Below are 19,937 nucleotides of genomic sequence, written 5' to 3' on the forward strand. Positions count from 1 at the left end.
TTTGGTGGAAGTAAACAGATTTCTTTATTTTATTCATTATAATCTTTAGCTTTTTCATTCTCAGAGACTCGTGGCAGAGTATTCGTTTTTGCTGTTAATCAATTCGAATTACATATCACTAAAAATCAAAACAGAAATGTAGTCCCTTCCTCCTTCGGATATTGGTTTAGACTATCGCCATTTTTCCTTGATAGATTGGTTTTCTTTTAGAATATCGCTACGAGAGTTGGTATTAATTACCAAATTGTTGTTTGTCTTCTTGATGTTGTTTTTGTAAATCGTTTCGTTCTAATCATAAACTTTGTTTTGTTGTGTGTTTACTCACAACTTCTTCGTTTTTTCGCTTAACAAAAGTTTGAGAATTTTGTTCATTTGCTTGTTTGATTTTAATTTTTTCCTTTAGAAATTAAGAGGCAACTTAGAGAATTAGAAACAAGTGTCAACATCGCGCTCATCATCGTCATAATATTAATTAGAGTAATCATAATAAATTTATCATACATACAAGCTCCATATTTATGTTGATTTTTAAGTGTTTACTTGAACTAATTTTAAATGTTGTTTTTTGTTTTTAATTTAGAATTAATTAATATACTTTAAGTTTCTGTTAGAATTTGCTAAGAGTTCATTTAGTTAGTTAATGCTCCAATTCTTTAAAGCCTTTCCTACACACACATATACATTTAAATAGTTCCTTGCTAACTTAGTTCTTGGAAGAAAGTTGTAATTCTTGATTCATTCGATAGATTTTGATTAGTTCATGTTGGGAGTACATATTCCAGAGGGGGGCGAGCGGTGAATGACGAACTGAAACCTCTTTGCTATTTAGTCAACTGTGGAAATGCCGAAACGCTGAGAGATCTCTGCCGATGAGAAACCATAGAGGGGGAAAGTCGATGAAGTTCATACCTACTAAACTACGGACCATTTAAAAAATACACGAATTCATAATAATATTTCTCATAATCTTTTCATTCCTAATCGTTTGCTTTCTTGATTCCTGGCCAGAGGGCCTGCAGTTAAAATTTCATTATTGTGTTCGGTTTTTGTTCTATGCCTGTCGGTTTCTTGGACCCAATGCAACTTGCTTGAGTTTCCCTCGACCTTCCTCGGTTATAGGTATATACATATATATGTATATCCCTAGGATCTTTCTTTGGGTAGAACTTTTCAAACTGTTTTGCCTTCTATTCTACTTTATGTTCACTTTGTTAAAACATATACAGTAAATTCCTCTAAAATGCTTCGGTTTCGGTTGTTTGCTGTTGTTGTCTTGTCCCTAAATAAAGTAAATAGTGTTGCATATTATTATAATTATTACTTGCTTCCTTTTTGTTTTTGCTTTTTTCATTAACGGGTCCTCGCTAATCAAATCCGACTTGGCCGCCACAGAATCTGGGTTCGGCACTTTTATTTCTTTCATTCAATTTGTTACTGGCTTCGTTTTAAATGTGCTTTATACATCGTACACATCCAGAGACGCTTGCAATTGTTTAACTTTAATTAAATATCGTCTTCTTTGAACTCGAAAATCAGATTTTAGAGATTACACTGGTACATATTTTGGTTTTAGTTTTCGGGCTTCCCCTTTTCTCTTTGGCGACTACAGACACACGACGATTTCTACAAACGAATTCAATTTAGTTTAAAAACTTTTCAAGTTAGTCTAAACGTAAACATAAATCATCTCGATCTGGCGTGGGATGTGGCCGCGTGCGCCTCCTTGGCCAAGGATGCGGATGTCGATGTGGATGTGGATGTGGCTGCGGACCTGCTGCCGGCTCAGAACGAGGCCTCCACCAGGTAGGTGCCATCCATGGGCTGATTGTTTTGGCTATTTTGAGCATTGCTGGCAGCCGGCATGTACTTGCCGCAGGCCTAAACAGAACGAGAATGGAGCAGAGAATGCATTAGGGCTTTTACGAATGATTAATGAACATCGCGAACGCAGAGTATGATATGCTAAAAACCAAAAACAGAAGCTTCCATTTGGACAGAAACAGAATTTTTATAGCTTTTCAGGCAGACTTTGGTTTGGTCGTTTAAAAAGTTGTAATACAAATATCATTTAAGTTTACATTTATTGTATAAAAACCTCATTTTTGAATTTTTAAAATGATTTAGCTAGTGAAGAACCTAATTTTGAGCCTTGCACTTTTTAAATAAGTTAAGGTAACGAAACATTTCTAGTAAAGTTTACTTATTGAGCTCAATGTAATACAAAAACGATAATAAGTGCATTACTTTAGCCATTCTTTATTAAACTTGGTTTTTATTTGGTTGGTATTTTGTATTTGGTATTTATCTCTTCTCTAGTGTCTAATATGCATTTAATTAAATTATTAAGTTGTTGTCATCAGAGGAAACCTAATTATTTATAGCCCTTTTAATATATTTTTCTTTAAGATTTTAAATTCCATCGTTCACATGTAAAATCGTATTTTTTACACATTTTTTACATTTAACAATTTTACCTAAAATTATAGCATACTTTTTGGAGTTTTGTTATTAAAAACAAATTTAAAGGGTTGCAAGTTGTAACACACTCGAAAAGGTTAGTGTTTAGATAATATAGTTGCAAAGAAAATTCGATTTTAATATACAATTTTAAATTGAGAAAACTCTAGTTTTGAATTAAAACCTACTGGGAATTGGTCCCAAAACAGAAATTTAAGGCAAATAATGTAATTTAATTAATTCGTTTTTATATTAATTTAAACTTTAATTAAATTTATGTAACTAAAACTTAAGCTCACAGAAGGCTCTTCTAGTACAGATGTTAATACATCCTTTTGTAAATACACTCAAAGTGCTAACAATAATTGAAGTGCAGATTACTTGTGAATGTGCCCACTTTTTGGCTATGAACAATTTACAAATATTACATTTCCATCTTTTGGTTACGTAAAGGTGATTTTAATGGCAACTGAAATATGTTTGAGCCCACAAAGATGCTTTTTAGCCTGCCCGTGATGCCTTTTGAGCCTCCGACTCAAGGTCGCCTTTGTAGTTCTGCGGGTGAGGTGGGTGGCGGTGAGTGTACAAAAAATACTAGTTCAACCAGATAAGTCAACCAACACACACAAAACTATAGTACATATAGAGGGCACAGTCAGAAATAAAAAGAGATAGAGGGAGAGAGGGGTACGGAAAGCGGTTGTGGACCCACCTGCAGACGCACTCAACCCCTCGAGTGCCGGACAATGGCTCTCAGTTGCACTCTCGGGGTCAGGGGTCGTACTCATGCTCTGTGTCAGAGCTGCCTCACACAGTGTCCGTGGTCCGTGGTCCGTGGTCCGAGGTTCGAGCCGAGGCTAGGTTCGTGCCAAGGGGGGTTCGTGCCGCGGGCGCACTGCACTGTGTGTGCAGCTCTGCTTCGTGTACAGGGTATGCGTGTATGATATAGCTTACCTGGTAGCGCTGGGAGCAGCAGCGGCCGCAGCAGGACTGCAGCAGGCCGGCGGCACTGTTTGTCGAGTGGGCGGGACTGGCCATCGGCGACGGAGAGCCCGGCCGCTTGGGCTGACCGTTATACGGAATTTCTAACTCGACAAATTCTCGATCCTGCGGTCGGTTTTTTGAGCATTGAGAGGTGTGTACAGCCAGAGAAGAATTTTACAAAGAGAAACGAAGAATACATAGAGTACAATGTTTTTGGTTTTTTTGTTTTTCTTTTTTATCAACAATTTTACAATATAGAAATCGGGGAGGGGACTGGGGGAAATACACACACAAAAAACACAGGACATTGGGATAAAAGGAAGGGGTAAATACATACGCATAAACAAATACTCAGAGCGAGAGAGAAGAGGAAAGAGCTGGAGTTGGTGGCTCTTTCGAGTTAACACAACAGTTAAAACATTAAGCTGCTCTAAGGGAGGAGGGTGGGGAGGGTTAAGTTTTAAATATTTCAACGCTTAAATTAATCAAATGGAAATCTTGGGTTTATAGAACTGGCAAACCATCGAGAGAAGAGTTCTCTTGTTGTCTGATTCCATATCAAGTCTAAGGATATTCAATATTTTCAATAATTTTGAATTTAAAATGAATCAAGCCATCAATGTTTAGCCAGCTCTACGGGTTTCTTTATGTTTTGTTTTATTTTTTTGCGGCTCCTAAGCAATGACAATTTTACAAAAACACTATGAGAACAATTTATTTATTTATACAGCCAGAGGGAGGAGTGGGCCAGGTGGCGGTCAGCGGGCGGGCGGTTGATCACTTAGCAGGACGAGAGAGCTATAAATGCGGAGGGGGCGGAGGGTCGGTGGGTCGGTGGGTCGGTGGTAAGCAAGCGCCAGCGAGCGACATTCGAGTGCGATTTTTGTACTTCGACAGCGAGCGGTTTAAAACGCGGTCGCGTTTATAGCCGCTAAAAATGATTCCCGATTTATGGCATATCGTTATTTTATTGATTTGTGGTTTTAAGTGGAGATTTTAAGGGCCCATCAAGTTGCCTGATTTATTACTACGACTAGAACACATGAAAGGGATATCCTTCGTAAAGAAATAATATTAAACGATATAGAATATATATGTCCTAAAAGTATCTTAGAACCTTCATAATTAATTTAAAATAGGGTTTCTTTTTGTTTCGTTATCAAATATATATTTCATAATTCTTATTGAACTTTTCGATTGTTAAAGTTAATTACTAAACTTCAGCTTTAATAGTATTTAAATCATACTGAATCAATTCTTGAAACACATTTATATTAAATAAATATTTATTTATAACTTGATTTGTGATTAATTAAGCAAATTAAAATCTTTACACCTAAATATATAACCAATTCTAAATCAACTAAAATGAAGCCACTCCTTAAGAAAACTGGATAGTTAAACTTTTCAAAATGAAGAAACTATCTGGCATTTCTAAACCAAGTTGCTTCTTAAATATGTTTTGAACAATTAAAAACACATAGCCAGAACTATTTTTAATTAATTAGAAAATTGTTAAATAGGATTACTTTTTATATGACTTTTCTCAAAAAATATGTACCATTAAAGCATTGGAATTTACTCCCCATAAATTAAAAAGGCATAAGTAGCGCGGCCTAATGGGATTTTCATATCCACTTAAGTGTTCGTTTCGCAGCACTTGATGAGCCCCATCGACGATTAAAATTGTTTAGATTTTGATATTGTTAGATTTTGTTTTCGTTTTTGGGTTTTATGTTGACAGCAATCGATTGCATATGGCTAAATGGACGCTTCGAAAATCTTGATGGCATGTGGGGAGCATTCTCATATCGTTCGAACCGATACTGTTCGGCGATGACCTATGTATTCGAGGAACTTAAAACAGAACGGAGCGCATAGCATTCAACACGAATCGCTTCTTTCAACAAAGGGGTCGAGAATAAACGGAAAAACAACCGACAATCAACAGAGAAAAATTAAAAATTTGAAATTGGAAATCATAAAAACTAATTGCAACGCGTAAACATGAACGAGATAGATAGATAGAAAGTTATATATAGAGAGAGAGAAAGGGATAGAGAGAGATTGAAGAAAAAACGAAACTCAAATACAAACCGAAAGCACTTACTTTGGCGAATTTATATTCGTTTATCAGAGTATAGACATTGATATTTTATTTGTTTAGTATGTTTTATATTTGGTTGATTTTAAAGCCAGTTCAGCTCCCAGAACCGATACCAGATCGTGTGAAAAACATGGCACAAATGTTGAACTTAGAACATACAACTTAGGACGTAACACAACCGATCCGACATACACAGATACAGATACCGAAGACAATAATGTACAGAAAACAGATCAGAAATGAAAATGAGAAACACGAAAACTAAAATTTGTAAACACAAAAAAATGCACATACAAAAGATGCTGAATATATTCGTTCAGTTTCAGTTTCAATTTTAATCGTTTACTCTTCTGGCGTTTTAACGATTTTCGGTTGGATTTTTTTTTTTTTTTTAATTTGATTATGATCAATGGGAAGACGCGATAGTTTTCAAAATGCTTAACAACAAATCCTTCCGCTGCTCATTTAACGTTTATTGCCGTCGCCGCCATTGTTGCTCTCTTAGCCGCTGATGTTGCTATTGTTGCTAGTGTTGCCATGGTTGTTGTGGCTGTTGTCATTGCTTGCCTAACGAGCTTGTGGCAAACCTTACAATATCTGACTATAACTGAGATGTTCAAATGTTGCTACATCTGTATACACGGAAAAGAACGAAAAATGTATAGAGAAAGAGTGTGATAGGTAAATCAAAAGAAAACATAAAATTATAATTCAAACACTGAGCGCACAGTCGATTGACAATTGTAATATTTATATCACATGTGTATGTAAATATGTATATACATATATATCTACATATATGCATGTTTATGTGGAGAGCAAGAGAAATAGATAGAGCGAGAGCACACATCGCGTATACGCACCGTTGTCTTCTCCAGACACCGCAGCAAGTGATGGTGCTGCAGCTCGAAGATGTCCTCGTCCCGATAATTGTCATCCAACTCGATGCCAGACTCCTGGGCGGCCCACCGTGCCTCGGCGGCCTTCTTCTTGCTGACAAAGGCGGCTCCGGACGAGGCCTTGGCAATGCGGATGCGCGCCAGGCGAGCTTTCTGCAAGGACATGGAAATAATCAGTTAAAGTGGAAGGTGGCAGTGTGAGTTTTCACAGGGAAAATGTTGTTTTTCCTAAGTCTTGTGAAACATACAAAATAAATTAATATTTGTATTGGTTTTTATAAAATAAAGGAAACTGACAGTATCCTGAATCGTTCACGAAAAGTTGTAAGTCAAATGATTAGTTTCATATTGAATGTTAACTATTTTAAACTGTTCAGAAAACAACAAGAAAATTTACAGACACTGAATAAAAATAACATAAAATATCGATACTTTATGGATATTTTTGAAAGAAAGGCAATACATAATCAATATTTTAACAATATACATATTGAAACAAATAAATGTGCATTACTCTGAAATATTGGACTAACATAATCGGAAAAATATACAAATAAGTAAATGAATTAACATTTAACGCATATTTTAAATTATATCGATATTAAATCGATAATGTCTCGATATTTAAAATTGTTATATACATTAATGTTTACAATACTTTAGATATGCTAATGAGATATAATAACAGACAAATAAATGTGTTAAATTACAATAGAAGGATATTATGCATTGAAATCAATACTTAAGTGATAATGTTTTAAAATTTAAAATTTAAATATTTCAGAAAAGTGGATTTACATTTGTATATGTATATGTAGGTCTCTTTTTCTCGATAAATGTATGTATTAATTTACAACTGAGTCAGTGACTTACCCTCTGCGCCTTGCGCTTGTCTGCTCGCTGGTTCTGGTGATAGATTCTACTAAAGTTCGATACGATAACAGGTACAGGTAAGGCGATGACCAGCACACCGCTGAGTGAGCACACGCCGCCCACAATTTTGCCAGCTATTGTCTCCGGCACCATGTCTCCATATCTGCAACGAGTGAAAGAGAACAGTATAGGTATTAAAGTTAATTAATTATATAAAAACTTTACTTATATTTACTTATTTTATTCATATTTTTTAAGCATAATCAGTGGACTAAAAACAGTCTTACCCCAGCGTCGTCATAGTGACGATTGTGTACCAGAAGGCCGCCGGAATCGATGTGAAGTTGGTGCCATTGACGTTCTTCTCCGCGTAGAACATGACGGTGGCAAAGATGATAATGGCCATGGCCAGGGAGAAGACGAGGAAACCCAACTCGCTGGCGCAGGACTTGAGCGTGTAGCCAAGGATCCGCAGTCCTTGCGAGTGGCGCGAAAACTTAAAGATGCGGAAGACGCGGAACACTCGAAGCGTGACAAAGGCTCCGCTCACGTCGTCGTTGTCGGTGATCCCCAGTCCGATGTAGTACGGCATGATGGCCACCACATCGATGATGCTCATCACGGAGCGCATGAACTTGCACCGATCGGGGGCGGCGAAGAGGCGGAGCAGGTACTCCGCCGTGAAGATCATCACGCAGGCGGTGTCCAGGCAGAAGAAAACGATCTTGTAGCGCTCTCCGCAGGGCAGAGTTCCCGCTCTGCCCGGCCGGTGGCCACACGGCACCGTTTCCACCACGTTGGCCATCACAGAGACGGCGATGAAGAAGCCCGTGACGTAGTAGAACACCAGGGCACTGGTGGACGTGTGCGGGTTCTCAAAGGCCCGCCACATCTTCTGCCTAATGTTGGTCAACTGCTGCAGGTTCTGATCCCCATTCTCCGACAGCTTGTCGTCCATCAGACGCTCCGCATTCTCCCGCTTCCGGTCCCGATAGTCCTCGTAACAGCAGTCCCCGATAACATCCGGCATAATGCCAAAGAAGGCCAACTCCTCGTCGTAGCTGGTGAGGCATTCGTGCTTTGGATAATGCAGCTTGCCGGTCCGATAGTAGTTGAGAATGTGCCGGAAGATGTCCGGGTCCCGGTCGAAGAAGTACTCTTTGCAGTCCTCATCGTAAAAGAATTCTTTTTCGTTGGAACCTAGAAACGGGGTAGTGTTCTTAGTAATATTTAACATTAAATACTTTTGATTATTTCGCACCTAAAAGAGTGTCTGGATATTTCTCCAAGGTATTCCGCCACGTCTCGAAGCGACGACCGGACACGTTGATCAGGAGCTTCTCGTCGTCCGTTTTGCGGCGGTCCTTGGGCATCGGCGGCGGTGGCAGTGGATGGGTGGCGATCGGCACCCACCCGATGGCCGCCGCCCGGGCGAAGGGCAGCCAAGCGGCGACCGAGGCCATGCTATGGGGTGGAATGTTTCAGTGTCCCGGTCAACTCTCGTGGTGGCTCCTTTCTCGGCTCCTTGGCTGCGTCCGTTGCCGCTGGCTGGCTTCCTATATATTATTTGGCAGTTGATGGGGGGAGGAAGAGGGGCCTTTGGGATTTCTCGCCGAAGGAGGAGCCTCTGTGTCGAGCTCTCCTCTATTTTAAAGCTCTTGCCGGCTGCCTTTCCTTATTGTGTTCCGAATGCATTTCTGCAACGTCCGGCTAGCAGTGTTTTATTGCTTAAACTTATTGCTGTCATTTTTGCTTTTGCTTTTGCTTTTGCTGTTGCTGTTGCTGTTGCTGCTTTTGCTTCACTTCAGGGATATGAAAAGATTCCTCTGGCCTCCAGTGGGGTTGATGTGCAGCACTGCAAGACGGAAGAAAAGTTGCTAAAAGCTTAAGCACAAGTTGTGGAAGGAAAGTGCTCTAATTTGGGGAAAAGTATTTCAGACTCGCACACAAAGCACTCAGAGAAGCGCTGTTTCAGGAGAAAGTTTGACACACATTTTGCAGAGCTTAAGTCATGACAAATGTTTCATAATTTAAGATAAAAATTGTGTTATGCCCTAGCTCTAGCTCTTGTAGCCACTGTGATATCGGTTGGGAATGCCAAAAAATTAAACATAATCAGAATCCATTTTGTCAATTTAAAGCGTGATTAAGTTAAATTAGACACTACTAAATAAAGCATTTCCGGTCAAAGTTCTTTTTTTGGTTTTTGTAGTTACCTAAGCAAATGTTTTTGGAAATTTTTCCTCTATAATTCCTTATACTTTCTAAACAATCCCACGATTATACTTAAATCCCCCACAAATTCCTAGAGCCTATATAAATGGCATTCGATTCGGATTCGCTCTGTAGAGTTAAATACACCCACATTTAAATTAGATGCAAGCTATTGTTTAAAATTCACTTCAATCGAATTCTAAAGTTTATGGGGAATCCCGGAATGGTATTACTTCCTACCCGCCCCGCTCTGCTCTGGCTTCTCACGACCCACATCGCGGATTTTCCGACTTTCCCAAAGCATAAATATTATCATAAATCGGTGGGAGCAACCCGCTCGCCCGGACACACACACACATCGACCCTCTCCTCAATTTCTCGCTTCACTTGTTTATATTATCAATTTATCCCCTCCCCCGACGCCCCTGCACATATCATATATAATGATTCACAGCAGCAGCAGCAGCAGTCGACAGACAACGCCATTCAATGCGTTTTCGAGCAGCGCTCTGTCTAAATATTTAAACGAGGCAAACACAGAATCGAACCGACCAACCAACTGGCGGTAGAACGGGGAATACCCTCCCCCGAGGACCCAGCAGCTGAGGCCATTTTAATGGTTCGAGGGAACGGAGTGAACGACCAATGGGTCGACCGACCACTGCTCCTCCATCCGTCCATGTCTGGATGGTTCTGGTTTTGTTACTTGTTCTGGTTCGGAACTAAGGCACTGAAATAACTAGATAGCAAAATATAGTGTCACGGAAATTGAAATGGTTTTTAAACACTTAAATCAAAAAGGTAAAGAATTTAGAAGTTTATTTCTGTAGCACCCCAGTCTTAATCTTTAGAACTTGAAGAAATTATAAATCCATTGGAAATATATTAGGGTAACAAAAATAATTCTAGATTCACAGTGTTCTGCTTATATCATATGATATTTTCATCAGATTCATTGCCTTTACATGTATACAAGATGACAAAAGAAAGTAATTACATGGTCGGGGCAATGCACTATATAAATTTAAATGTTTCTAACAAAATAAGGCAACATAAAAACGTAGTTTTCAAAAAGTAAAGCAATACTCCCAACTTAAATATAAGATATAATCAGTTCAAATCAGTTACCTTTTAAGTGCGATGAGAAAAGAAATTGCAACATTATTTCGCTCTGTGTATGGGAATACTTGGATGGGATGCGTGGGTGTCACTGGGTGCCTGTACTACTGCTTGGTCGCTGGTGCTGGTCCCTCCGCTTTCCCAGTCGCACAACAAATTTATGTGCATTTCTATAGACAGTAAACACCCTGCAAATTTTCCTTGGGCCACAAGTCATTTTGCAAACAACAATTAAAACGCAAAAAGTTTTTGTGTCTGTCCTTCGGCCTTGCGTTCTGGACACCCACTCGGCGCCCCCCAATTGGGAACTGTGACAAAAAGTCATTTGTTTCCATAAATGTCAGGGCATGGCATGGCTCTTGAAGACTATATAATGTGTGTCTTTGATTTATACAATATTTATGGCTCTGCCTCTAGTTGTGTGACTAGCACAGCCACGATTGTTATTCTCATTCGCAGATATTCCTGCCAAGAGGACATCGATTGCACTGCCCGAAATTGCCTGACGACACCCACACTGTGGAAAAATGTTTAAACAAAATAGAGGGAAAATTTCTTAAGTTGAAAAATTCACACTACTAAAGTCTTAATGTCCTAACTTTTCCATGTTCCAATATAAATTGACATATACTAATTTTTACAAGTTTTGAAATCCAATATGAAGAAATATATATAAGAGGAATTTCCCTGCAAAAATTAATTCCAAAACACTTACAATATATAAATTTCTAAAATAGTTAAATACGATTGTAGATTTTTCAAGGTGGATAGATGTCTTAAAGGAGTCTCCAAAGGAGGTGCCAGGCCAACTTGGGTTTGAAGTGGATGTTGCGTTTGTCATTTGGCGTTGCCATAACAATACCCATTAGGAGTTATTAGTTCGGTGAATGGGAATAGAAACCACTAAGACATGGCGCAGTCACAAAAAGCTGGTCGATAGGTGAAGGCTAAGGTTAGACAAGGTTAGCCAAGGTGATAGATGGGAGCTAGGGGGAGCTGGAGGATTGGGTTTGCTTGTTTTACGGATATTGTATTACATGCAAAATGCATATTAACCCTTCAAGATTGATTACAAGAGATTGATGAGTGTCAGCGGTGTGTTTTAAGAAATAACATCTTTATTATTTCCAAGAATTTATGAAATTTCAACACACTGCAATATATTTTGAAACGTTTTTAATATTTGTTGTGCTTATTTCGCTGTCAGTAATCATTTTATTATAATATATTTTTTCTAAGACAAAATAGGTAAAACAAATAAATATATTCTTAAAAGAATACACACGTATGTTCACTAATTGTATTAAAACATTTGCATCATGTAAAAAATATAAATGATTCGGTTGATCTTGCTTATAGTTTCGAATAATATGTTTTTGGAAAAGAAATTCATTTGTATTTCCAGCTAGAGAGTTCAGATTTACAGGTAACAATGCCCCACGCACCATAACTATATGTCTACACTAACCCACAAAATTATGCGTCCATTAAGTTCTAAAGAGTCAAACAAACTGACAGTTTCAACCTTCTGTGGCACCCACATTCCATCGGATGGAACACCACTAGCACCCACTACAACACGGTGCAACCACCCAACCACCACACCACCCAACACTATTCGAAACCAGAGAGCCGCAGACAATGGGCCGTGGACTCGTTGGGTGTCAGGCCTTAATGTTTTAATGCCACATTATCCTATCAACAATTTTCCACTATAGATTGACGCTCTTTGTGTTCCAAAGCGTACACTGACAAAAAAGAGTACTTGGTTGGCTTATATACTAAATTTAAGCTTTATTGGATATATATTTTAATTATTTGTGGTATTTGTATTAAATTTAAATAAAATATATTTGAAAAGTTTCTGCTTTAAATAGCAAAACCTTTATATTATTATCTCCCTAAATATAACAAATATGCGTCCAAGAAATAGAAGGCTATTGAAAGCTTATATGCTTATACAAAAAGTACTAATCACTTTTTTAAATTTCCATTTAACTCTATGACTAACTTTTCCGATATAGATTTTCTCTCTCTGCAGGTATAGTCGTTGACCTTGCTTTTATTGTTCGCTGTGGACGAAATGGAAATTAATCAATGCCGTTTGCTTTGCTCTTCCCCCCCATTCCTTTCCCACATTTCCCATCCACCCACAGCTCACAGCCCACTGCTGACGTTGATGTTGATGTCTGGGTGTCGTTAGGCAATCCACGGAGAACTTCAACAGCAGCAGGAGCAGGAGCAGGAGCAGAAGCAGGAGCGGCGTATTCGGTGCGTGTTGTGTGCCATCAAAATAAATTGTCAAACATCAAATGAGGGGCCAAGGCCGGACAGGAGGTGGCACTGGGTGGGTGTGGGGGGCAGGGCGAATGTCCAGCAGCCCAATGAACAACACCTTGGCGCCAAACTGGGGTGCTGACGGTGACTTCCGCTTGGCTCCAAAGCAAAGGCGCCACATGTCCCTATTATATGGTACATTATTTTTCCGCCCCGCGCTCTGGGCCTCCATTAATTATTTGCATAGTTTATTTTAGTTGGGCGTGGCGAGGGGCTTCCTAATTATTTGCCAGTTAGTTGGCTGCTTTCAGTTACATTTCGTCTCAAGGTTGCAGCGTGCTGGGGCTCGGAGATTCCCCCAAAAAAGCAAAAACAGAAAAACAAGAAAACAACAGAAGCACCAACAAAGCCCGTGCACCTCTCATCTCTCATCTCTCGTCATAATGATGCGCATCCATCCATCCGTCCATCCATCCACAACGCATTCTCATCAGCGAACATTGGGATGATTCTTGCGAGTGGGAGGATTTGGACTTGGTCTTGGGGACTATGATCGAAATTGTAAACATTTCAATCAACAGATTTCCATTTTCGAAATTAATTTGAAGGTGAGAAAACCAAACTCCTTATTTAAATTTTTAATTATACGAACAAATTTGGTGAAAGAAGAAATCCTTTGCTCGAAAGTTCAGTTCAGTGGAATTTTCATTTATATATATATTATATATTATATTAACGGGCTTGGATAACTTAAAATAGTATTGCCTATAATAGTTGGAATTATTCAAATTCATTATATACTTTATTATTAAGTATTTATTTTAAATACAACATATCTAAATAAACGTATGCGTATTGTAAAATCTAATATAATACAATTGATAAAAATAAAAATAATATATACACCAACTAAAAACAAGTACATACTAACTAAAAGTAAGTAAGTGCGCTCGACAGTGAAATTCCCGAATCTTTCCCTTACCTCTATATTCAAAACCATTACTTCTTTTTATTTTTTAAGGAATAGAATATTTTTAAAATACTATACAATTAAAACAAACTCGTTTTGTATTGCTTTTTTGGCCCCTAAAACTACGGCAACCAGTTTAACCAACTAAATTGTATTGTTTGTAATCCAATTTAACTCAAATTGCCAGCAAATGACCATAAAAAAATATTCATTATTTTAATATTTTATATAAATTCGCTTAAAATCTTATAGGAACTCATCTATGGGATAAAGGTTGGCATTAAATTGAAATGCTCTTGTGCCCTATGGGAGCCTTGTATAAACAACAGAATCCGGAAATAAAGCATTCCAAACATTGAGATTCCTAGTTTTACGATCACCTCAAACAAAATACATGATAGCAAATATCAATATAAACAAAGCAAATCAATGGATTTGGGCTATAATATTTTTGTAGAATATAAGACACAAGGCGTACATTAAAGTGTGTATAAAAAAAAGATATTATTAATAGATGTAAGTTATACATCTCCTTGGCAAATAAACACATATAAATAGTACGCAAAAAATGATTTTTGTGTACTATACCCCCAATAGTATTTACAAAATTCATAATAATAATAAATACGATAATTGAAATTTACATTTTAAAAACGTATTTCTTGGGTCATATAAATATAGCATACTTTTCCGACCTTCAGGTTCGAAATACCCATATCAATTTACACCTCACAGCTAACATATTCATTAATTATTAATGTGCCTTTCAGGGCATATCAACTTCGCTGCCAGGCCAAGCGTTTTCCCACTCTTGTTTGTGTTTCCCGACGCCTCGCTATTTTTTATGTTTCTGTTTTTGTTTATTAAAAAGTACAAACAGGCAGAAACATAACCGGCCCAAAGCGCTGAACACCAGAACACCAGGCCTCAGGCCACCCAGCCGGCCCTCGAGAGCGTTCCATTCAATTTGGAGCCCCCAAATGCTAGTTAGGCATTAATGTTCGAAATACACGAGAAATCTACGGAAATCCTGTGAATTTTCCCTCGCAGCCCATTGCGTGGGCCTGCGTTATTATATGATGGCCAAGCTTTGACTTTCTCTTTTTAGCCCTCGCAAAGCGGAAGCTATTTCTGGTGGGAAAAACGGGGCGGGAAGGGCCGCGACCAGGTTGAAACCGATTGCAACTTTGAGGCAAAATGCGAAACAAAGAGAAATGGAAGCGTTTCCAAATCATAAACGCAATTTTATGGCCTGGTGGGGGCATTTCAATTTTGTATTTTTATTGACAATAAGTTAACAATGTTTACTTTCAGTTGTGTGTTGTGTTCGGCTATTTTTGAACAATCACAACAGCCTCATAGTCGGACCAAAAATACCCAGTTGGGACTGTGCTTCCGACGCCGCGCCTTGCCCCGCGTCGCTTTTCAATTGTTTACAAGCGATTTTTTGTATGTTTTAATTTTCGTTTCATCGGTTTAATGAAAAATGAGAAATATGTACAAATGAGCGGTGAGAGAGATGCGAGAGAAATGGGAGAGAGTGGGAGAGAGTCAGTCTCTCTGTCTCTGCGCCTGCTCATAGGACCCTTGGGGGCTGGCATGGGCTTGGGCTTAGGCCTGCGGTATGGGTCTGGGTTACGGGTTTCGGGACACGGGACACGGGACACGGGACATGGGAGACGGAACACGGGCTCGGCTGTGGGCATTGGTATCCAGCTTGGGACTGGTTCTGGTTCGGGTTGGCGCTCGGGTTCACCTCGCTGTCGGCTCAACATCAAAAATATATATTTTGCCATTTGTCTCTGGGCCCGGTGAGCATTTTATAATTTTCCATGTTGCCGCTTTCCTACTTATCCTCGTGTGTCTGTCGCTACGCTTAAGTAGAGGCTTAGGTATCCTCCCACTAGGAACCCATTGAAGGTGCCTCCTCTCGAATAAGGTGTCTACTTGGCAGGCATTTCAAAGAAACTAATTTGCTGTAGTGCCGCCTTCTCGTTGATGGGAATTAATTCGGTTTTATGAGCGATTTATTATCAATCACCGGACCGGCTATAAATACCTTTCCAGCAGTTCTAAACAGTGCATATGCTTGGTAGCAGTGCATTTGAAGTCGGCCTTCAATGCCTTTTGATAAAAGCAGGTATTTAAAATTTCATGCTGTTCACTGGTCAATCAAACTATTGCTTATGAATTCCTTTTTGGATCAGTAATTAAAAGTATTAATCCACCTGCATAGTAAACATTTTTGTTGCATTTCTGTATAAGCTTGATTGTATAATTTGCGACCAATTAAAACTAACATTCTGGGAAAGTCTAGGGTAAATATTGATCAGATTTTCAGCAGCATTCATTCGTGTGTTATTGATATGGAGCAGGAACACACTGCGTATACTTATTATTAATTTAAAGCATTACCCATACATCATGTTTCGCCAGAGGACATAACAAGAAAGGCCACAACAATTCGATTACAAGTTGATTTATTATTTAAATTGCGTGTTGCGAACAAATACTAGCAGCAAAAGGAAACACGGAGCACTGGGGCTTCGAAGGAGTAAGGACTACTGGAAATGGAGGAGCGAGCTCAATGGCACATGTACACGTAAAAATGTCACCGAAATGGGTAAGGACATTCGTCTTTTTCGTAGTTAAGTTATTGAATAAAGTCCCCTTTGAACACAAGGTTTGTATATGTTTCTATTTATCTTTTTTTAAGATGTAGTGTAGTTTTATATTTTAGTCATAAGAAAGTATCGAAAACAACATGGAACTCATATTGCCCTGCATTTTTCATCCGTGTGTTAGTCTTACATAATGATGGGCAGGGGTGTGGATGCTGGATGGGAGTCTCATTCTGCTATTCAAATTAATTGCAAAACTCGTAAAGAACTTTAGGTAGTCGTGCTTATCAAAGGACCAGCATCGCCAGCTGGAGACGCTACAATCCACCAAGTCCTCAGGCTCCGAAAAAACTTTTACCATGATGGCCCTGACAAGCAGAAAATCAGGAGCGGATCAGGGGATGTGGGGCACGGTGGCGTCCAGAGGACGTGCAAGTGACCCAGAGAGCCATACGGCCTTATCCTAGGGCACACGGATGGGTGGGTGGGGATGGTGGCGTGGGTGGAATGATGGCTGAGGCCAATGGCGTAATTTATGTAGGCTCTCTAAGCCCTTCATGCGTGAAATGTGATTATATCTGCGTATAAATACGCATACAACTGTGACCGTGTACGGGTTTGGCACTATACTATAGACCTCCATACACAATCTATAAATGTGTGCTTATTTGGGCGTGGGAAATATAGTATGAGCGATAGATATACATAGTATTTCGTTCAAATGTTTAAATAAATGCATTGAAAATCCATTAAACATTTTCGATTTTACATTGCAAGTGCTGGCTTCTAAAATCAATAACAATTGTCTCGCTGATAAAGCTAATGATCACATAAACTTGCTGTTATTAATTATCCTAACGAAAAAGATAAACAGAGTACTGTTAAGCACTGAATTAAGCTGTAAAACGGACTTAAGGATCAAGACAAAAACAAGAACTGCTATGTGACCAATTATTTAATTTTATGGTAGTAAATGTTTATTAAAATATATGCAATATGTAAATTAGGTTTAAACATTCCAAGGGAAACTTACTTAGAAAAGATGATATATAAATCAAGTATTTAATTAATTTGTTAGCCATTCATGAAAAAACTCTCACAGATCCTTAAGAATCTTTAAAATAACCAAAGCTTTAAGCTACATTCATATTATGGAATTGGCGTTCTTATCCGATGATAACAAAACAACAATTGCATGCGCTCCTGCTGCGCTGCGACTGCGCTGCGGCTGCTGCATTAAGCGCGTCATCGCACAAATACACGCACAGAAACAATGGCCGCGTGCGTGTGCATCTGCACTAGTAGTATTAGTGCGGCTTTGTTGTTGCGCCAAAAACCAAGCCAAGGATTTTTCGCACATTTACGCCAGCAAATGGACTGCTGCCGATGCACTCAGAAAAATAGATTCCGCTCCAAGAAATTTATCAATAAACTGATCATATTTTAATTAGCCTGGCCTTGCTTTTTCGGTAATTTTTTTAGTTTAATTTGATGTAATTAATTATAAAGAGAAAACTGTAAAACGTATATTATCTATAAACATTACAGTTTTGTACCTAATTGGGATAAAGTTTTATGTTCCTAATCCCTGAAACAATATTTAAAAAAAACTTTTCTGACCATAAGAAAATATGGCTAAAGTATTTAATTCATATCGAATCTCTCTCATTAATATATACCTATACAGGGTATTAATATTTTAGTTTGCAACGCAGTTATGTTGACATATCTAACCTTATGTTTATTTATTCTAAATCAGCATTAACAACTGTGTCTATGTACAGTTTTTATTACATATTAAAAACTATATGAAATAAAAAATTGTAAAAAATTATTATACAAACTCTTACTACTTAGAAATGTGGCATTCCTTTTATGATTTAAGAACTACAGTTTAACGTTCAATAAAAAGATATGTTTAAACTTGACCTTCTGAATATTTTTTAATTTAATTTAAAATCATTCAGACTACTTTTATAAAAATTGTATATTTAATTTTTTCTGTATTTTATAAGACGCGTAAAACCCGAAAATATTATTTATTGAAACGTTGATTTCAGTGATTTCATATTCACAAATTGTATGTCGCATATTTTAAGTAGATGATAAGCTATAAACAATTTGTATAAACTCATGGCAGCCACGAAAATTCCTTTTCTGAGTTTTATTTAGCTTTTATCTAGCTTAATTTGTTTTGTATTTATTGCTTAATTCGCATATGAAGTAATTTTTTTCCAGTGTCCTGCTTCTCCTTACTGCCGCATTCTCTCTTTCTCTCCTACAGACGACCTTCACTTTCATACGGCTGTCCGCGTATTTTTATGTTCAGTTGATTCTACGCTTTTTTAATAACACGCTACTCTGTGTTATGGTTTTTTTAGCAGGATAAAATAATATCATATGTGCGGCAAAAAGGGGCGGTGTGCAGAGGCTTTAAATAGGCCAACTATGCAACAACAACTACTTGTTGTGTTGCATGCACGCTATGAGCTGCAATTAAGAGAGATATTTCTTTTTAATGCCTTGGCCACTTGGCAAGGACATTGGCGGTTAAAACATGTTGTATATTATCTATTTTTTCATCCTTTTTTTGGGTGCTCTCTGTTATTTTTTGCGGCCGATGTTGTTGTATTTTTAGAGAGCGAACAGCAACTTTGTACAACGCAGAGGCAGCAACAACAGCAAGATTCGCGGATACACACATTTTCACAAATCAAAAAAGCAAACGAATATTGCCACACACACTGTCGCACACCCACACACACGCACTCGGGCACGGACACGGACAAGAGAGACAGACAGACAGGAAAAATCTCTCTTTTTTTATGGATTTTCTGAGCAGGCAATCTGCTTTCCTTGATATTTGATTAAACAATTTCTTAATGGTTTTTTAATATTTTTGTTTACCGTCTGCGTCTCTGCTAGTAACACATACAAATGCAGGCCTTTTCGGTTTATTACATTTACACTTGTCGCCTCTTACACTTGCTTCCTCCGCTCGTCTCCTCGCCTCGCCTCTCCTCCACCTCCTTCTTCTTCGCTCCGTTAGCCGCACATTTTTCTCCGCACTATTTTGTGTAGACTTTCTCTGCTTTCGGTTAGGAAATGTTCTTTTTCCGGAACTCCTCTAGCCGTGTTTTTCTTTGAAAAATTAACTATTACAAATTTTTTCTGCACGCACGATGGCCAGAAGAACTTGGCCCAAACTACGACCCGCTGTTTGCTCCGCTCCGATTCTCCTTGGGGCGTTCAGACAAACAGTTCTCGACAAACTGAAAGTGAAATGTGAAAAGCAAAAAGCGCCAGCGCCTCCGACCATCGGTATTGCAAGCCAGAATCCGGGACAGCACCGAAGCACTCACGGAGTCGGCGCACTAGCCCGAGCAAGTGGTGGTCACTGAAAGCGAAGGCAGCAA

General features: G+C 38.5%; 1 protein-coding gene and 1 long non-coding RNA gene across 7 annotated transcripts; one reads left to right on the forward strand and one right to left on the reverse strand.

Moving 5' to 3' along the window:
- Shal (Potassium voltage-gated channel protein Shal) lies at window positions 1-19,855 on the reverse strand. Of its 6 annotated transcripts, none has more exons than XR_015272055.1 (8): window positions 19,505-19,855; window positions 8,582-9,175; window positions 7,608-8,520; window positions 7,321-7,483; window positions 6,412-6,600; window positions 5,552-6,180; window positions 3,412-3,564; window positions 1-1,878 (listed from the first exon to the last, which is right to left on the reverse strand). XR_015272055.1 is itself a non-coding variant. In XM_020960484.2 (7 exons), exons 2-7 carry the CDS (start codon window positions 8,781-8,783, stop codon window positions 1,783-1,785), a joined length of 1,716 nt encoding a protein of 571 aa, XP_020816143.1. In that variant the 5' UTR covers window positions 8,784-9,175; window positions 19,505-19,855; the 3' UTR covers window positions 1-1,782. The 6 variants fall into 6 exon arrangements, 4 of the variants coding, with proteins under 4 accessions (XP_020816143.1, XP_020816144.1, XP_020816145.1 ...); XR_015272056.1 differs by having other exon boundaries at window positions 19,429-19,830; XM_020960484.2 differs by lacking the exon at window positions 5,552-6,180.
- Window positions 15,522-16,672, forward strand: LOC147643574 (uncharacterized). Its single transcript, XR_015272057.1, has 2 exons — window positions 15,522-15,711; window positions 15,785-16,672. It is a non-coding gene; the product is annotated as an uncharacterized LOC147643574 (long non-coding RNA).
- Window positions 19,856-19,937: the final 82 nt, after the last annotated feature.

The sequence above is a fragment of the Drosophila serrata genome, unplaced genomic scaffold (assembly GCF_035046125.1).
Source record: "Drosophila serrata isolate PLE 108 unplaced genomic scaffold, ASM3504612v1 contig_272, whole genome shotgun sequence".
Classification (NCBI taxonomy): domain Eukaryota; kingdom Metazoa; phylum Arthropoda; class Insecta; order Diptera; family Drosophilidae; genus Drosophila; species Drosophila serrata.